The sequence below is a fragment of the Solenopsis invicta genome, chromosome 5 (assembly GCF_016802725.1).
Source record: "Solenopsis invicta isolate M01_SB chromosome 5, UNIL_Sinv_3.0, whole genome shotgun sequence".
Taxonomy (NCBI): Eukaryota; Metazoa; Arthropoda; class Insecta; order Hymenoptera; family Formicidae; genus Solenopsis; species Solenopsis invicta.
In genome coordinates this window covers 7,168,967-7,185,275 of record NC_052668.1, presented here as the reverse complement: position 1 = coordinate 7,185,275, position 16,309 = coordinate 7,168,967, and the positions used below count along the sequence as shown (strand labels likewise).

General features: G+C 29.2%; 1 protein-coding gene across 19 annotated transcripts in view; it reads left to right on the top strand.

The window, feature by feature from the left end:
* Nucleotides 1–16,309, top strand: part of LOC105207511 (heterogeneous nuclear ribonucleoprotein R) — a 117,251-nt gene that overhangs the window by 40,343 nt on the left and 60,599 nt on the right. For 16 of the 19 annotated variants that reach the window (XR_005574920.1, XM_039449859.1, XM_039449857.1 and 13 more), the window contains exons 2-5: nucleotides 924–1,300; nucleotides 1,453–1,560; nucleotides 2,022–2,198; nucleotides 6,031–6,166. Coding sequence is in view for 18 of the 19 variants with exons in the window: in XM_039449859.1 (XP_039305793.1) it covers nucleotides 926–1,300; nucleotides 1,453–1,560; nucleotides 2,022–2,198; nucleotides 6,031–6,166 (796 nt within the window). In the remaining variant the exon portion in view is untranslated. Of the gene's footprint in view, nucleotides 1–923; nucleotides 1,301–1,452; nucleotides 1,561–2,021; nucleotides 2,199–4,999; nucleotides 5,136–6,030; nucleotides 6,167–16,309 lie in introns of all 19 variants that reach the window. The other 3 variants (XM_039449867.1, XM_039449853.1, XM_039449860.1) reach the window with 2 other exon arrangements.

The window sequence follows — 16,309 nt, the reverse complement described above, 5'->3', positions numbered from 1 at the left end:
ATAGCTCCGTAAAAAATCAATATACATTTTCAAAGTTGATATTAAAATTGTATGTAGAAACATTAAGCTGTAAAATGCGTTTTAAAACATTTGATTTATCATTTTTGTTGATTTATCATGTTACACATTTTTTAAGAGAGTAACTGTAGACGATCTTTTAATTTTGCTGTTGATCGCTCCCTTAATCTTTGCTGAAGTCGATCTTTGAACTTCGTAAAAAGAAAAAGTGTAAAGATCTTCCAGAGCTCATTTAAACGGCGAAACATTTCGATTATTTAAGTTGATTTTTCTCGAAGATTCTTTTACACTAGGAATTGAAAGAAGAAATTCAAGAAAAAGAAACCATTTTTCCTTCAGTGTTGCCTAACTCAGTGAAAAAAAATCGTACAACGTTCATTAAAACGCAAATTAAAGGTAAAGATCCACGCTTTTGAATGCTGTAAACCGCATTTGCGTACAATTTTTATTTTGCGCCGTGGAGCTTTGCGAAGTTTGTAAAATATTTTGAGATTTGACGCATCCCCATTTAAATCCGCGTAATTTCGTAAACAATCTGTAAATTATTTAATGACTTATCAATTGCAAAACTAGAGATTTCAAGTTTTAAAATGCTTTTTTTATAATTTGTTTACGATCATTTTTGACAAAGTTACACTCTCCTTAATTACGCCTATTTTTCGGAGTTAGAATAGGTATTCATATAATTTTGTATGACCCCTGTATGTGTTATGTGTATTTGAATTTGCACAAACAATATAGATATTTTGTTAAGAAAATATTAAAAATTTTATTATTTAATTAAGAAAGTAATTTGTTTAAGTATCACTTTCTTTGTAAAATATGTTATGTAACTAAATAGTTATGTTCATTATGAATTTAATAGTGGCAAAAGATAAAATCTTATAACATCAATATTGTTTCAGCTATGGCAGAAGGAAATGGAGAAATAAAAATGGAAGAAAAACAAGAAATAGAAAATGTGGAACGGACAGAAGATTTTAACAAACTCATGCAATATGGACTAGACGAGAAAGTGGCTGCCAAATTGGATGAAATTTACAAGACGGGAAAACTGGCTCATATCGATTTGGATGAAAGAGCTCTCGATGCCTTGAAAGAATTTCCAGTTGACGGTGCGCTAAATGTGCTCACACAATTTTTGGAATCTAATCTAGAGCATGTATCCAATAAATCGGCGTACCTTTGTGGAGTAATGAAAACATACAGGCAGAAGAGTCGCGCTGGTCAAGGTACAGGTACTAGTACGACGCCCAAGGCTCCAGATGAAGACAAAATCAAGGTAATTTGATATGCAGTTTACATTTGTTTATATATATATTAATTTATATTTTTAATATATCTTTGTGTACATAAAATTTTTTAGACTTGTTTTGATTTGCGTCGATGTATAGATGCTGCTTTATATTAATACAAATGATTATTATATTTTAGTTGATTCTGGAACGAACAGGATACCCTTTAGATGTAACTACTGGGCAAAGAAAGTATGGTGGTCCTCCACCAAATTGGGAAGGTCCAACTCCTGGTACTGGTTGTGAGGTAAATTTGTTTTTAAACTTGTTTTGTCTTCATAAGTTGTGTGTATATACAGGGTGTTCCATTTTAAATGTCTCAGACATATATATCGGAAATATATTGGGGAAAAAAAAAGCGTTTGGAACAATTAATAAAATCAATTTTTACAGAGAAAATCGATTGTTTAAACACATGAAAGTTATTGCCATTAAAAAAAAGAAAGAAAAATGGAATTGCGTGTGCGTGTGTGTATAATGCTATTACATTCATATTTATATTAAAATAAGATGCGTCAGTGTTGCTTTTAAATAATTTGATATATAAATTAAAAAATGTATATACAATTTTAAAAAGGCATACAATTTTAGTTTGCATTATTATTAAGAAACTTAGGGCGATATCAAAGGAAATGTATTAAATATCTTTGTATTTGTATAAGTTGTTTATTTTTAAACTTGTATTAAATTGAATATTTTTATGAAAAGGTATTTTGTGGCAAAATCCCAAAAGATATGTATGAAGATGAATTAATTCCATTATTTGAGAAATGTGGGAAAATTTGGGATTTGAGACTGATGATGGATCCCATGTCAGGTTCCAACAGAGGATATGCATTTATTACATTTACTAACAGGGAAGCTGCGCAACAGGCTGTTCGAGAGGTACGTTAATATTATTTTTCTTAAATTTCTTTCCTAATATAATTATGTGTATATTTTCGTACATCATACATAAAATTATTTTTTTCTCTTTCTTACCTTAATTAATGTATTGTCACATGCATAGATGATTCAGATTTTTTATTTTTTTTATTTTCAAAATTTTTAGAAATGTTACAAAATTGTTATTGCTACCAACCTAGCACTCCTTTGAAATGTTTATAAATTAATTAGAGAAATTTAACTTCCTTGCAATGCTTCAATTTCTAACATTTTTGGTTTCTTCAAATAGTTATTATTTTAATATAAATTATAACTGAATTTTGATTATATTGATGATAAAATTACAATAAACTTGTGCGTGCGTGCGTGCGTGCGTGTGTGTGTGTGTGTGTGTGTGTATGTGTTTGGGCGGGTATGCTCGTACACGCACACAGGCCTACACACATCTACGTTATGTGTTTGTTAAACATTTTGAATGAGTGTTACTATATTCCTATGTGGCTTGTTCTGCATCATCCATTTTATATTTCTTTATTTCCCAGTAGATTTAACGCAGTCACGTTATTTTCTCAAGTATATTTTTTATGATTTTTTAAATTTACATATTTAAAATAATATTTGTACATTTTAGGAAAACAAGTTTCACACATATGCATATACGCGCATTGTGTATAATGGGCGGGGGGCAGCGAGAAAGAAAGAGAGAAAGAGGGGGATGCAAAAGTGAGAATGAGAAAAAGTGTAAGAGTAAAGATGAGGAGAGAGAGAGAGAGAGTGAGAGAGAGGGGGGGGGTAAGAAAGGGACAAAAAAACACATGCATGTGTATATGTATATGTTAATGCAGGGTTTCTCAAATCTTAAATATCTTTGCTATTCTAAAGAATAGTAACAAGCTATTGAAGTTTTATTGTTTTGAGAGATACGTCAGATTTATGTTTTAATAATCGATCTAATGTATGTGTTATCTCTATTTAAATTAGGATAAATGTGTTTAAAATTTGACTAGAAGAGAAATTCTGACACACTGGTGAAAATTTTCCTAATACATCTTGTAATATTTTTAAAAAATTTTTTATTTTAAATTTCTAAAGATTTCAGAAAAATATTAAAAAATTTTTTTTTATTTTTTTAAGTTTTTTTTTTTTTCAGAAATTATGGAATGAGAATCTTAAATTGTATCAGAATTTACGTATATGACTATTTCTTTAAGAACAAACTTTTTCATATTCTTTCGAATTCTGACCAAAAGTTTCTTTTTTAATGTAATGGGAGCAGCAAAGGCACAACATTGAGCTTTTTCAGCTATGTTTTAATTATGAAGTGATGTTTGTAGGCGAGTTCTTAAAATTAGGCTCTGAAATAAAAATAAATAAAATGTCTTAACCATACTGTGTATGAAATATACTAATACAAAGATTTATATTTAAACATTTATTGGTCTAAATATTTTTATTTGAATATATTTTAAATATATTGTCTAAAAAAATCCAAGAAATATTTCTATTTTTTCATATTATTTTTTTAGTATTTCTGAAAAATGTTACAATTTGTAAAGTTTGAGAAATTGTTTAAAAAAGTTATTAATTTATATAGAAATATTGATAATTATGATATAAACAATTTTAAGAAAAATTTTACTACGGGACAGAGTTTAGTACAGTGTAATAAAGAACAAAATTTATTATTTTATGTAGCAATACTTTCGTTAGGTATTGAAGTATTGTCATTATGTTTTTCTTGAAATTAATAATTCTTGTTTAAGCTTTAATCTTTTAAATTATTTAGAATATAGAATCTAACTTATTTAAAATAGCAAAGATATTTAAGGAGATCCTACAGTGATGGAATTACTGACATTACAGTACAAAATTCTTTGAATTGGTTTTATAGAATTGGAAATTTTTTTTTGCACATATAAGATATATACAAGAATAAATTGCGGGATACTTAATTTAAACTTAAGAACGAAAAAAGTTTAACAATTAATGTCTAATAATTTTTTAATATTTATTGCTTAAGTTAAATATTTCGCAATTTATTTTTGTATGTATTTTACATGTAAAAGTTTTTGATTCTATAAAACGAAATAGAAGAATTATGTACCCTGCAATATTATTAATTCTGTTATTTTAGAATCCCCTCAAGATGTTTGAGTTAGAGAGATGGGATATCCCATATATAAAATAAGTTAAAATATATATACTTATTTTTTTTCTACGCGCACACACGTAGGAACAATCCACATATTATATGTTTTATATGTATATGTCCCTGACCATTTATTTGTGTTTAAATGCGCAATTGTATCCAACTGATCCTTACATATTTAATAACACTGGAAAATATATATTAATGATGTCCTATGGATGAGTTTCTTTTCCAGCTCTCCTCTTTGCTCAGTGGGCAAAATTGGGAGTGGAGAACCTTTCTGAAAGTTATAATGAATTGTGTGGTCTAATTGGTTAGGGGTATATTTGTCTAATTGGTCGATTTTTATTGGACAGTGACAATTTTTGTAACAAAATTCTGAAAATTGGTAGGCTTAAAATTTGTTTACAGGAGTACAATGATATATGTGAAAGGCCGGTTTCCTATATTGTGAAGACTCGAGCGATAAAGCGCATGCCACTTTCTCGCTTTCCGTGAAAAACCCACGAGCCATGTTAATAATTAATAATATTTGTATATTAATTTGCATATCTAGAAAATGTTTTCCCAAATTTTGAAAAAAAAAGAAAAATTCATGAAACCGCCTCATTGGAACAAAATTAGGCATGTGTCTGTTTTCTGCATCCCACAGCTCGATAATCACGAAATAAAACCCGGCAAGAGTCTGAAAGTAAACATTAGCGTTCCTAATCTACGACTTTTCGTGGGGAACATACCAAAGTCAAAAGGCAAAGAGGAGATCTTGGAGGAATTTGGTAAATTAACAGGTAAAGTGAAATTTGAGGCGTGTGTTTCCTACCTACCTACCTACCTATTTACCTACCTGTTTTACCTGTATTGTATATCTTAATAAGAGTGCTAGCTTTCAAGTAGTTGGTTGTAGATGGCATAGAAGCTACGGAGCATCCGAAGATCACACTGGCTCTGTGATCTGCGAATATATACACACATACCTTATGGTACACCTTTAGTTCTTGGTCAGTCTCCTTGCCTCTCGGTTTATTAGTGAACAGTAACACCTCTCTGGTCCAAGTCTTCTTTTCCTCGCATATATATTTAGGGTTGACTATAAGTTTTATCTCTGCTTCCTATCCTACACATGCGATTATTACCTTCTCGTTTTCCTCTAGATCTTCCCGTCCTTGAAATTATGCAACTGATGTATCAATTTTTATTATTGATATAATTTTCTTCGCCTTCTTTTTTTCTAAACGGTGAAAGAAGAAGCGATGAAATGAAAAGAGAAAATGTGGAAGCCGTGTGATATACGTTTAGATTAAGAGATTATTTTACGTATTGACAGAAAAAACGTATACGCTGTCTTGTACCGTTGCAGATTTTGTAATATGCAAACGTGATTTGCCACGAAATCTTGAGCTTTTGGGGGTATGGGAGATTTGCGTGGACCGCTGGGGCGTTTGGCTCGCTAACAAACGGACAGGCACTCCCATTTTGTGCGATATCTATCCTCCCAAATCATTAAACGTCCGTGATCCTTTGAATACTTTTCGTTCTTTTATATGAAACCTTTCTATCCTTTTCTCCCAATCATACTCCTTCAAAGGACATTTCATAAAATCCCACTTTCAGACAGCCAATAAGCAGGTGAAATCATAAATGGCAAGCTTAATTGGCATTTCTCCTTCCACATTGTTCTTACAGCTGAATGATTATGAGATTCGGAAAGGGAAAAAGATTGGTGTTACCGTATCTTATAACAATCACCGCTTGTTTGTGGGAAATATTCCAAAGAATCGAGACCGAGATGACTTGTTCGAAGAGTTTACAAAGCACGCACGTAAGTTGACAATTGTCCCTTAAATCAGCAAGCAGTAACCAAGTGCAGGTTCTCTGGCAGAGTGAGAGAGAAAGAGAGAGAAAGATGATGGAATAAAAATTTAATCATCTTATAAACGAATCAGGTATTCTTTCTCTCTAATCGGTAGCAGAGGTGTCAGGTGGGTTATATCCACCCCTCTTGCGTAAATATAAAACTAAAAATTTTTTGTCGTAAATTCAGAAAGACGAAATTTTTTATTGTTTATTTTTTTGAAAATATATTGATGTTTTGATGAAATTTGTCCGATTTATTTATAAGCCAAATGTGAACTCTTCTCATGATGCAATTTTTTTATTTTTATTTTTAATAATCTTTTTGTTCACAAAACGTGCATAGTTAATAGTAGGCTAATAATAGAATTGTGTCCTATAACCAATGGAATTTACGCTGCCATTCTATTTACTGTTTACACATGTACACACACATATTGCACGCACTTATTCATTCCATCCTTAGTAGAAAAATTTTTACGAAGTAATGTAATTCAATTTTTATCATTTTATTGGATTTTACAGTGTTGGACGAAAGCATTGGTACAGTATGGTTGTTACTATAAAATAGCCAAATTGCTATTATATAAGTATTAAAAAAAAAAAAAAAATAGCAGCAAACTGTTAATTTCTGTAAAAATATTTATTTCAGGCTTTATTTATGATAATATATTACATAAATTTATATGATAATACATTACTTAAACAAATATAGTTTAAAAAAGAAACAAAAATTTTTTTTTGAGAATCTTATTAATGGACAAGTATTAACACATTGAAACGTTGGGACTTCCCGTGTCTCTCTTTGTTTAATAAAAAGCGTTAGATTGTTACCTACATGAATACACAGAATTTATCAATTGTGCCAATACTTTTGTCCAAGGATGAAATATTCTAGGAAAACGTTTTCACACAATTGCATTTTTTTTTTTTTAATTTCTACATGTAATTGTAAAAATGAAAAATTAAATGCTTTATAAAAATCAAGATTTTACTGTCATTTTTAAAGATATAGGTTGTTTTATAATTGTAATCGCGCTGTATCAATGCCAGTAACGTATATTCATTTTAGAATATTTTGATTGGTGACTTTATAAAATATTTCTTAGATTTAATAAAATTTGATCGTTAATTTGACAATACAGATTATTTGTTTTTGTTGTAATTTAAGTAACATTTAGTTACATTTTTATTTTGATCAGTGATTTAATCAAAATTTCATTAAAAAGTCATTAGTTTCAATAAAGTTGATTTGGCAAGGAATCTACAACTTTTTTTTTATCAAGAATTTATTACAATATCGATAAAATTTTCTTACACTTTTGTTAAATACTATTAATAATTTTTTGCTGAAGTTTTATTACATTTTCATTAAATTCTCATTAAAATATTATCTATTTTTTATTGTACATAGAAAATTATCTTTTCTGAAAAATACAATTAAAATTCAATCCATATTTATTGAAATTTCTTCAAAATTTTGTTAAAATTTTTCTACTAGAAATTTTTGTTATCCATTTACTCATCCATTCGTCTAACCATCCTTTCACATATATTTATATACCCACTCCCTTCTTCCCACAATACATGCCATAAAAACGTATACAAGAAAAAAATGAGAGAAGAGAAAAGTGTAAGGGAGAGGAAGAGAAAGGTGGGCGGGAACGAGGAGAGGGCGGGGGAGGGTGGAAGAGACATTTTTATGTTTCAGTTTTTTAGAAATTATGAGTTTATTTGGTTTTAGGACACAAAATTTAAATTTGGAATGCAAATTTTATAATAACTAGTATCGTTTATTAATTTTTTATGTATACATAATTACGAGATATGTTTAAAGGTTTTACTTTATATAGGGTAAAGTCGATATTTACGCCGCGGGGGATTTACATCGCAGATGTTAGAAAAAATAGAAGAAATAAAGATAGTTTGGTCACAACCACTTTGTTATGTACTTTTATGCAATATTAGTTTTGTGTTGTAATTACAGTTCTTTATTGTTAATATTAAGGAAAATATCGTGAAATGAATTGATTTTTTCAATGTAGAAGTAGCGCGATCGTGTATTACCATCTACGTAAAATGATTACTGTAAGACTGTAAGAAATGTAAAAGGTGTAATGATTATTTCATAGTATGTAAATGTAGAGCGATAGTAAAAGATGAAATACAAGCAAGATAAAAGTGCATAGCTCTTGTATTCTTTATTTAGTTTGATATCTTGTATATTCTACTTGTTTAGGATATACGACCTTATCAGCGAGTGGGATTTATGCCGTAATACGGACGCTGCGTTATTGGAAAGCAGCACTTGCTCTTATGTTAAGAACACAATGTGCACATATCTGCACTCTGTTGATGTCTGTACATATTAATTTCTTCAATATTGCATTATTATTACTTTATATACATATTTAATGTTCTTATTCCTTAATAAACTTTGTGAATACATTTTGTAAGTCATTAAATTATTTCACATCATATTTATAAATGTTATTTGTAAATTATCAATGCGCTGTATATCTTACACATGAGTAGTCGTAAATCCCACTACTTTTTTTATATGACAAAAATGCAAAGGTTTTTTTAAGTTTTTTTTTCAAGTATAAGAAAAGAAATATTTCATATTTAAAATTTCTTTATAATAGTAAACAGTATGAAGTTTTTATTGGTATAATTTATTTTTCTTAAACACAGTAAATAATACTTGATAAATTAAATTTTTGATAGCTACGGCGTGTATACCGACTTTACCTTACACACGCGCATACACACACACACACACACACACACACACACACACACACACACACACACACACACACACACACACACAGAGGGTGTAACTAAAAAAACATGCAGTATACCACGATATACCAGACAAGAATCTAAATCTAAAAGTCCCGAGTTACTTTTTGATCTAGTTTTCTATTCGTAATTATACAGTATTAAAATTTGTAAATCAGCGGCCGTCTATAGATAGAGAGCAGGGACGGGAGAGTAGTGGCTACTTTTCACTCCTGCTTTCCGTCTAGACTGCCGCTGATTTGCAAACTATAATACCGTATAACTAAATAGAAAGCTCAGACAAAAAGAATGACTCGGGACTTTTCGATTTGGATGCTTGTTTTGTATCTCGTGGTATGCTTTATATATGTTTATATATATATATATATATATATATATATATATGTATTTACTTAATAGGATAATCTTTATTTATTCTTGATTAACATTTTTTCTAAATTTTTTCCCCCAGAATAGTTCCAGTCCATAAAAAACAATCCCTCTCAAATTTCAGCTCTATTGGATAACGGTATCGTGCTCCTGACTTATGAAACATTTGAGTTCTTTTGTATTAAACCTTTTACACCATCAAATATTAGTTTTTGAAGTGTATTTTACATAAAAATTGATTTAGAGGACTTTTTTTCTAATGCACTTGTTTTGCTTTTCTGCATTATTTGAGACTTTGTACATCTCATTAAACAAGGTGAATTGTTACCCAGCAAACACCAAGTTACATGTAATACAAATGTTAGTTGTAATTTTCTATTCAACAATGTAACTGTTATATAGGGTTTACGAAAAGTGTGCAAACTCCTAAATAGTTCTTTTGCATTTTACAAGAAAATATTTCAGACAAAAGTTGTAAGGTTTTAAAAGATCTATTTACTGATCTTATCAATTTGACCTTGGATGTCGTCACTAAGGTCAGATCAAAATCACATTAACATTTTTTTAATGGAACACTATTTTTGATTTCAGAATCTAATAGTTAGTGTCGAGCTTTTCAAAACATTATAAACAAGTTTGTTTTTGTTAAATACTTTGTTAAGTACTTTCCGAGTTGTGAGGCTTGAAAACTACAGTGTACTGTATCATAACTCGGAAAGTACTTAACGAAAATAAACTTATTTATAGTGTTTTGGAAAGCTCTTGATAATTACAATTTTGAGTCAGAAACAAACTAATTACAACTAACATTTGCATTACATGTAACTTGGTGTTTGCTGGGTTAATGACTAAAATAAATGTAAATAGTTATTACGTTTGATTTGTTCGAGTTAAATTGTTTCTTGAACTGAAAAAGTATTAGTTGGGAAACAAAATGAATATTAAACGTGATTACTTTTATATGTTTTTATTAATAAAGCGGTTTTTTAGATATACCATTACATAATTATTATATTATAAACATAATTGTTAATCATTGGTGGCATCACTTTGAATAATTTCAAGTCATTACATAGAAAACAAATCTTGCTTCTAATATACATTGTCAGTACTGAAAATCTATAATTTACGTTACGTATATTATGAATTTTTAGTACTGACAGTAAATTTCGGAACGCAGCTAATATTGTGAAAATTAATGTATACTACCCTTCACTCAGAAGTACGCGTCACTGTATTAAATGGTCTTGGAAAAAGAGAAAGAGAGAGGGGAAGGGAGAGAGAGAGAGAGAGAGAGAGAGAGAGATATTTATTTCTCTCTACTAAACATAAGATGGAATAAAAGGCGCAGTATTGTGATAATTTTCTAGCTTTAATTCTTAGTCTTTGAGGAGTTAATAGTGGAATATTTCCGATATATGCGGAAATTTTCTATTTGATATTATGTGGGAAATTTTTGACAATAATTTCAAGAATTAATTTGCGTGATAAGATATAAGAAATTATTTACAGCATATTATTAGAAGTAAATTGCCATTTATCAGATGATAACAATATGTTTATAATATAATTATTAATTATTATGTAACATTAAATGTTAATAAAAAAAAAGGATTTATTAGTAAAAACATGTGAAATTCATTACATTTGAAATTTATTTTGACCCCTAAACATACTAACATTTTTAATCTATGGATTAATATTACAAGCGCAAATAATCAAGAAACGTAATTCTTATTTTAGTCATTAACAATTTACCTAATTATTTAATGAGATGTATAGGATTTCAAATGTAGAAAAGATACACATAATAAAAAAAAGTCTCCTAAGGAAAAATACGATTTAGAAATCAATGTTGATAGTGTAGAAAGTTTAATACAAGGAAATTCAAATATTCAACGAAATGGAAGCACGAATTCTCATTGTACAAATGAGCTGAAAGGCAGGGATTATTTTTTTGTGGATTTTTATCATTTTAAGGGGTGCAATGAAAAAAATTCAAAAGTTGTAAAATAAGAAATAAGAACCACTTTGTGTGTGTGTGTGTGTGTGTGTGTGTGTGTGTGTGTGTGTGTGTGTGTACATATGTATATTTTGAAATAAAAGATATACTAATCTTTTCATACAAAGTATTAAACGTACGAATTAAAATAAAGACATAGTCATATTTTACGAGTAATTGTGTATTTATTGTGATATTTTTGGTTTTAGTCGGAAAGTTTAAATTTAATATAAAGAAAAAAAAGAGAAATGTTGTTTTCTGTAGAGCATAAATGTAAAAGAGACTGATCAGTGTGATCGAATGAATGTATTTGATTTTGTATGTATGTGCATAAGAATTCTTGCATGTAACATCGATATATGGACACAGAGAGGAGATTAATATGTAAAAATAATAATAAAGGCAAATGACACTGAATTATTCAAATTTAGGAATGATCTGAAAATAAATTTTAAGAGAGTTATTGATGCAACAATACAAGGTATCTCAGCATTTTTTTTGCATCATTGGCAGACAAGAAATAAAGAGATTATTGAGTGATTAGAGTTTGAGAATTAAATGCAGTTATTTTTGCGTGAATAATTATACTATGTGCTTTATTGCATTTTTCCAAAGGTGTTGTGATTACATTGCTAACATTTTGACTAGTTGGACCTTCAGAAACATGAGATAACAGTTTTGGAAACATTTTTTGTACTATGTCTTGAAAATAGTTTGAATTAGAACCGATATTGACAACGTAATTACAAGATTTTTGGAAGGATGCAATAAAGTACATTAATTAACATTTTAATTATTAGCGCAAAAATAATTGTGTTTAATTCTCAAGGCCTAATTTTTTGATAACTTATTGATTATTTTATATAAGAGTTTTTTATATGAGAGAATAGAAACATTTTGAAATGAAGGGAATTGGTTTATTTATTGAATAAATTAGCATAAGTAAATCAGATTTTTGTACATAACATTAATTGATAAAATTAACGAGTAATTGTGAAAATTATTTTAGCTTAATTAAAATTACGATTTCAGTACATTTTAAATCAATCAGTTTGCTTCTTAAATTTATCATTTAAAATATGTATAAGATGCCTTGTTATCTGAGTATAGTTTTAAACTGAGAGGAAGGAGAGAAAGACTCTCTAAAAATTAAAAGTTTAGATAAATGATGTCAAATTAACTAAGTCGTCTCACGGAGATTGTTAAGTTGTTTTTTAAGTTTTGTTTAACTATTTTTTAGTCTTATTCTTTCAGAAAAGATCTGTCAAATTAGATCGAAATGAATTACAGAGAGATGAAGGATATGATACGTAATATTAAAATGTTAACTTTTTAAATGTAATTGAATCATTGTAATGCATGAAATTCTAATAGCATGAGAATTATTCTATTTAATAATATTCACATGCCTTTCAAACAAAAAAACCTCTCAATTTTACCAAAGAAATATGCAGATTCAAAAGTGATAAAGAATGATATGTGTATATTAAAAGAAGAGTGTTTTACAGATTTTAGAGCTTCCGATCTCTCTCTTTGTAGCTATCAATAATGTCTATATTTTTTCCGTCTATATTCTTTTAACCTGATTTCCGTAGCTTTTTATTTGAACTTTTATTGTGATATAGAGTAAATGTTTGGTGATGTGTGTATACATCAGGTTTGAGAAGGTTACCTTAATTCTTTGGACTCCAACGAGGTAAGGATATACAGGGTGTTCGATAATGGTTGTTTCCATGTTTTACCATAGGAGCATGATTTACCGACAAATATATATTTCTAACATATTATATTAGAATTACAAATGCGTGTTCCTATGGTAAAACGTGGGGACAACCATTATCGAATACCCTGTATATGTCCTATCAAGAACTCCAAGATATCGCATATACCATTCAATTCCCGTTTTACGTCAATAAATAGAAATTGTCCAAAATGGTTCAAAGGAAAACAAAATTGGGTTCCAAAGGATTAAAAAAGTAACGCGTTACCGTTATATTTTGTAAAAAGTAACTCGTTATCAATACTTATGATTTTAAAAAGTAACGTGTTATCATTACTGTGACTTTTTAAGTAACGGTTTGTTACTTTTTCATTACTTTGTTATGCTGTAGTAAATTATTAGATTTTTAAATGATTTTATTTGATAATGTTAAATGTAATAACAAATATTAAAGTTTGAAACTCTCTCTCTAAACTAGAAAAGCTTGCTTTATATTTTGTATAAAGGGCAAGCTTTCTTTTATATTACATATTTAATGATTTTTCTAATTTTTTATTTTTTAGTATATTTATTTTTACAAGATTTTAAATTAAACATTTTTTTAGACAATAATAAAAATGCATTCTAATAATCACTGCCAGTATTGAAAATCTATAATATGCATATATGTAAATTATCAATATCGATAGTGACTATCGGAATGCAGTCCAAGATATAAAGTACTGTATCGTAATATTTCTATCCAATCATACGATTAGTGCACGAATTATTAAACTAGGTATAAGAATAATAGAAAACTAAAATAACGATTAAATTTGTTACCGTTACTGTAAAAATGTAACGACATTATTATTATCGTTACACACAGAAATGATTACGGCGTTATAAGTAATGCGTTACTTCCAATATTGATGTGTGCGTGTCACGCGTACGCATATACAGGGTGATTATTAATGAATGTCCCCACTTTTTGCCATAGGAGCACGCTTTTGTAATTTCTAATATAATATGTTAGAAATACGTATCGGTTGGTAAACCATGCTTCTATAGTAAAAAGTGAGCACACTCATTAATAATCACTCTGTACATATGTGTACGTCGTAGACAAATAGGTTTTAGAAAAATGGAGCTTTTGACTAAACAAATGCTATCTGCCTGGTCAAATGACTTTTGCCCGTTTTATCTTTGTGTTCAAATGCTATTTTCCTAAGCAAATATCATTTGACTGAATTGCTGTTGGGCAAATGGTATTCAGCAAACATGCATTGAACAATTATCTTTTATAATTGCCTTTTTTTATCTTTATAATTACTTTCACAATTTTTTTTTGTCCTTTATGTTGCAAATACATGCGGACGATGGAGTTTCCGTAGGGAAGGCGGAACCCGAAAGATATAACTAAATCTAAATCAAATTTTTGTTCTTGGGTGAAAGTCAGTTGACCAAACAGATAGCGTTTGCCTAGTCAAAAGCTATTTTTCTAAAATAACTCTGTGTGTGTGTGTGTGTGTGTGTGTGTGTCTATGGGACACCCTGTGTTAAAACACACCCACACACATACACACATGTATATATGTATATATGTGTATGTATGTATGTATGTACATATACACGCACACACGCACACACACACACACACACACACATATATATATATATATATATATATATATATATATATATATAGGGTAAAACAAAACAAAGGGACCTAGAGTATACCATGAGGTAGAGAACATGAATCCAAGTTGAAAAATACTGAGTCATTTTTTGATCTGAGCCTTCTGTTCCATGCTATATGATAAAGTTAGCGAATCAGCGCCCATCTATAGAAGGAAAGGAGGGACGGACAATAGACGTGCGGAGCGGAGCTGACGAACTACGCGGCGGAAGAACGATGAGCAGCGAAACGGTTGTAATTAAACACACACACAGACACACACAGACACACACACACACACACACACACACACACTCTCTCTCTCTTTACCTTTAAAAAATCTTAAAGATTCTATAGGTGCACAATTAAAATAAACGTTTCGGTATTTTTGTAATAATTTATCAACTCAATGTAAATTAATGATTTATTTTCTTATAATTATAAGAAGTGTTCGAAGAGTGCTCCTACTACTTCAATACATGTTCTTGCTCTTTTGTGCACATTTGGCATAGCTCTTCGAACTTGAACATTATCAATTTCGTCAATAGTGCGGAATATTAATTCTGTTATCTCGTTAGATATCTTAATGTTGGTGTGCATAAATATTTTCTTTTTTATTGCTCCCTAAAGAAAAAAATCACACGGATTGTAATCCGGAGATCGAGCATGACACGGAATTATTGAACCTCTTCCGAACTATTGGAGGAAAGTTTTATCGAGATAACGGCGAACTATACCTTTAAATAAGATTTATTGAAGTTGATATTAAAAGTAGTTTAATGGATAATTACACTTGAATATAAAATTTAACTCAAACAAACTATATGCTTTTAATACTAATTCCGATTAATCTAATTAATGAGAAATTATTATATAAAACAAGTTATTCTATGTATGTACACTGTGAAAAAAATTTTTGTGGTTTAAGTAAATACGTTATTAGGACCATTTAAGCAAATTATTTACTTCACACAAATAAATATTACTTTAAAGAAATAAATAATATTATAAAGAAACAATATTTTTTTACAAAACAAGTAATATTTATTTATGTAAAGTAAATAATTTGCTTGAATGGTTCTAATAACGTATTTACTTGAACCACGAAAATTTTTTTGACAGTGTACATACATAGAATAACTTGCTTTTATACAATGATTTCTCGTTAATTAGATTAATTGGAATTAGTATTAAAAACATCGTTTGTTTGAGACAAATTTTATATTCAAGTGTAATTATCCATTAAACTATTTTTAATATCATTTCAATAAATCTTATTTAAAGGTATAGTTTGTCGTTATCTCGATGAAACTTCCCTCCAATGATTTGGAAGAGGTTTAATAACTTCGTGGCCTGCTCAATCTCTGGATTACAATCCGTATGATTTTTTTGGGGGGAGAGCAAAACAAGAAGAAAATATTTATGCACACCAACATTGAGACAGCTGACGAGATGACAGAATTAGTATTCCGCATTATTGAGGGACTTGATAATGTTCAAGTTCGAAAAATTACGCCAAATGTACACAAAAGAGCAAGAACGTGTATCGAAGTAGGAG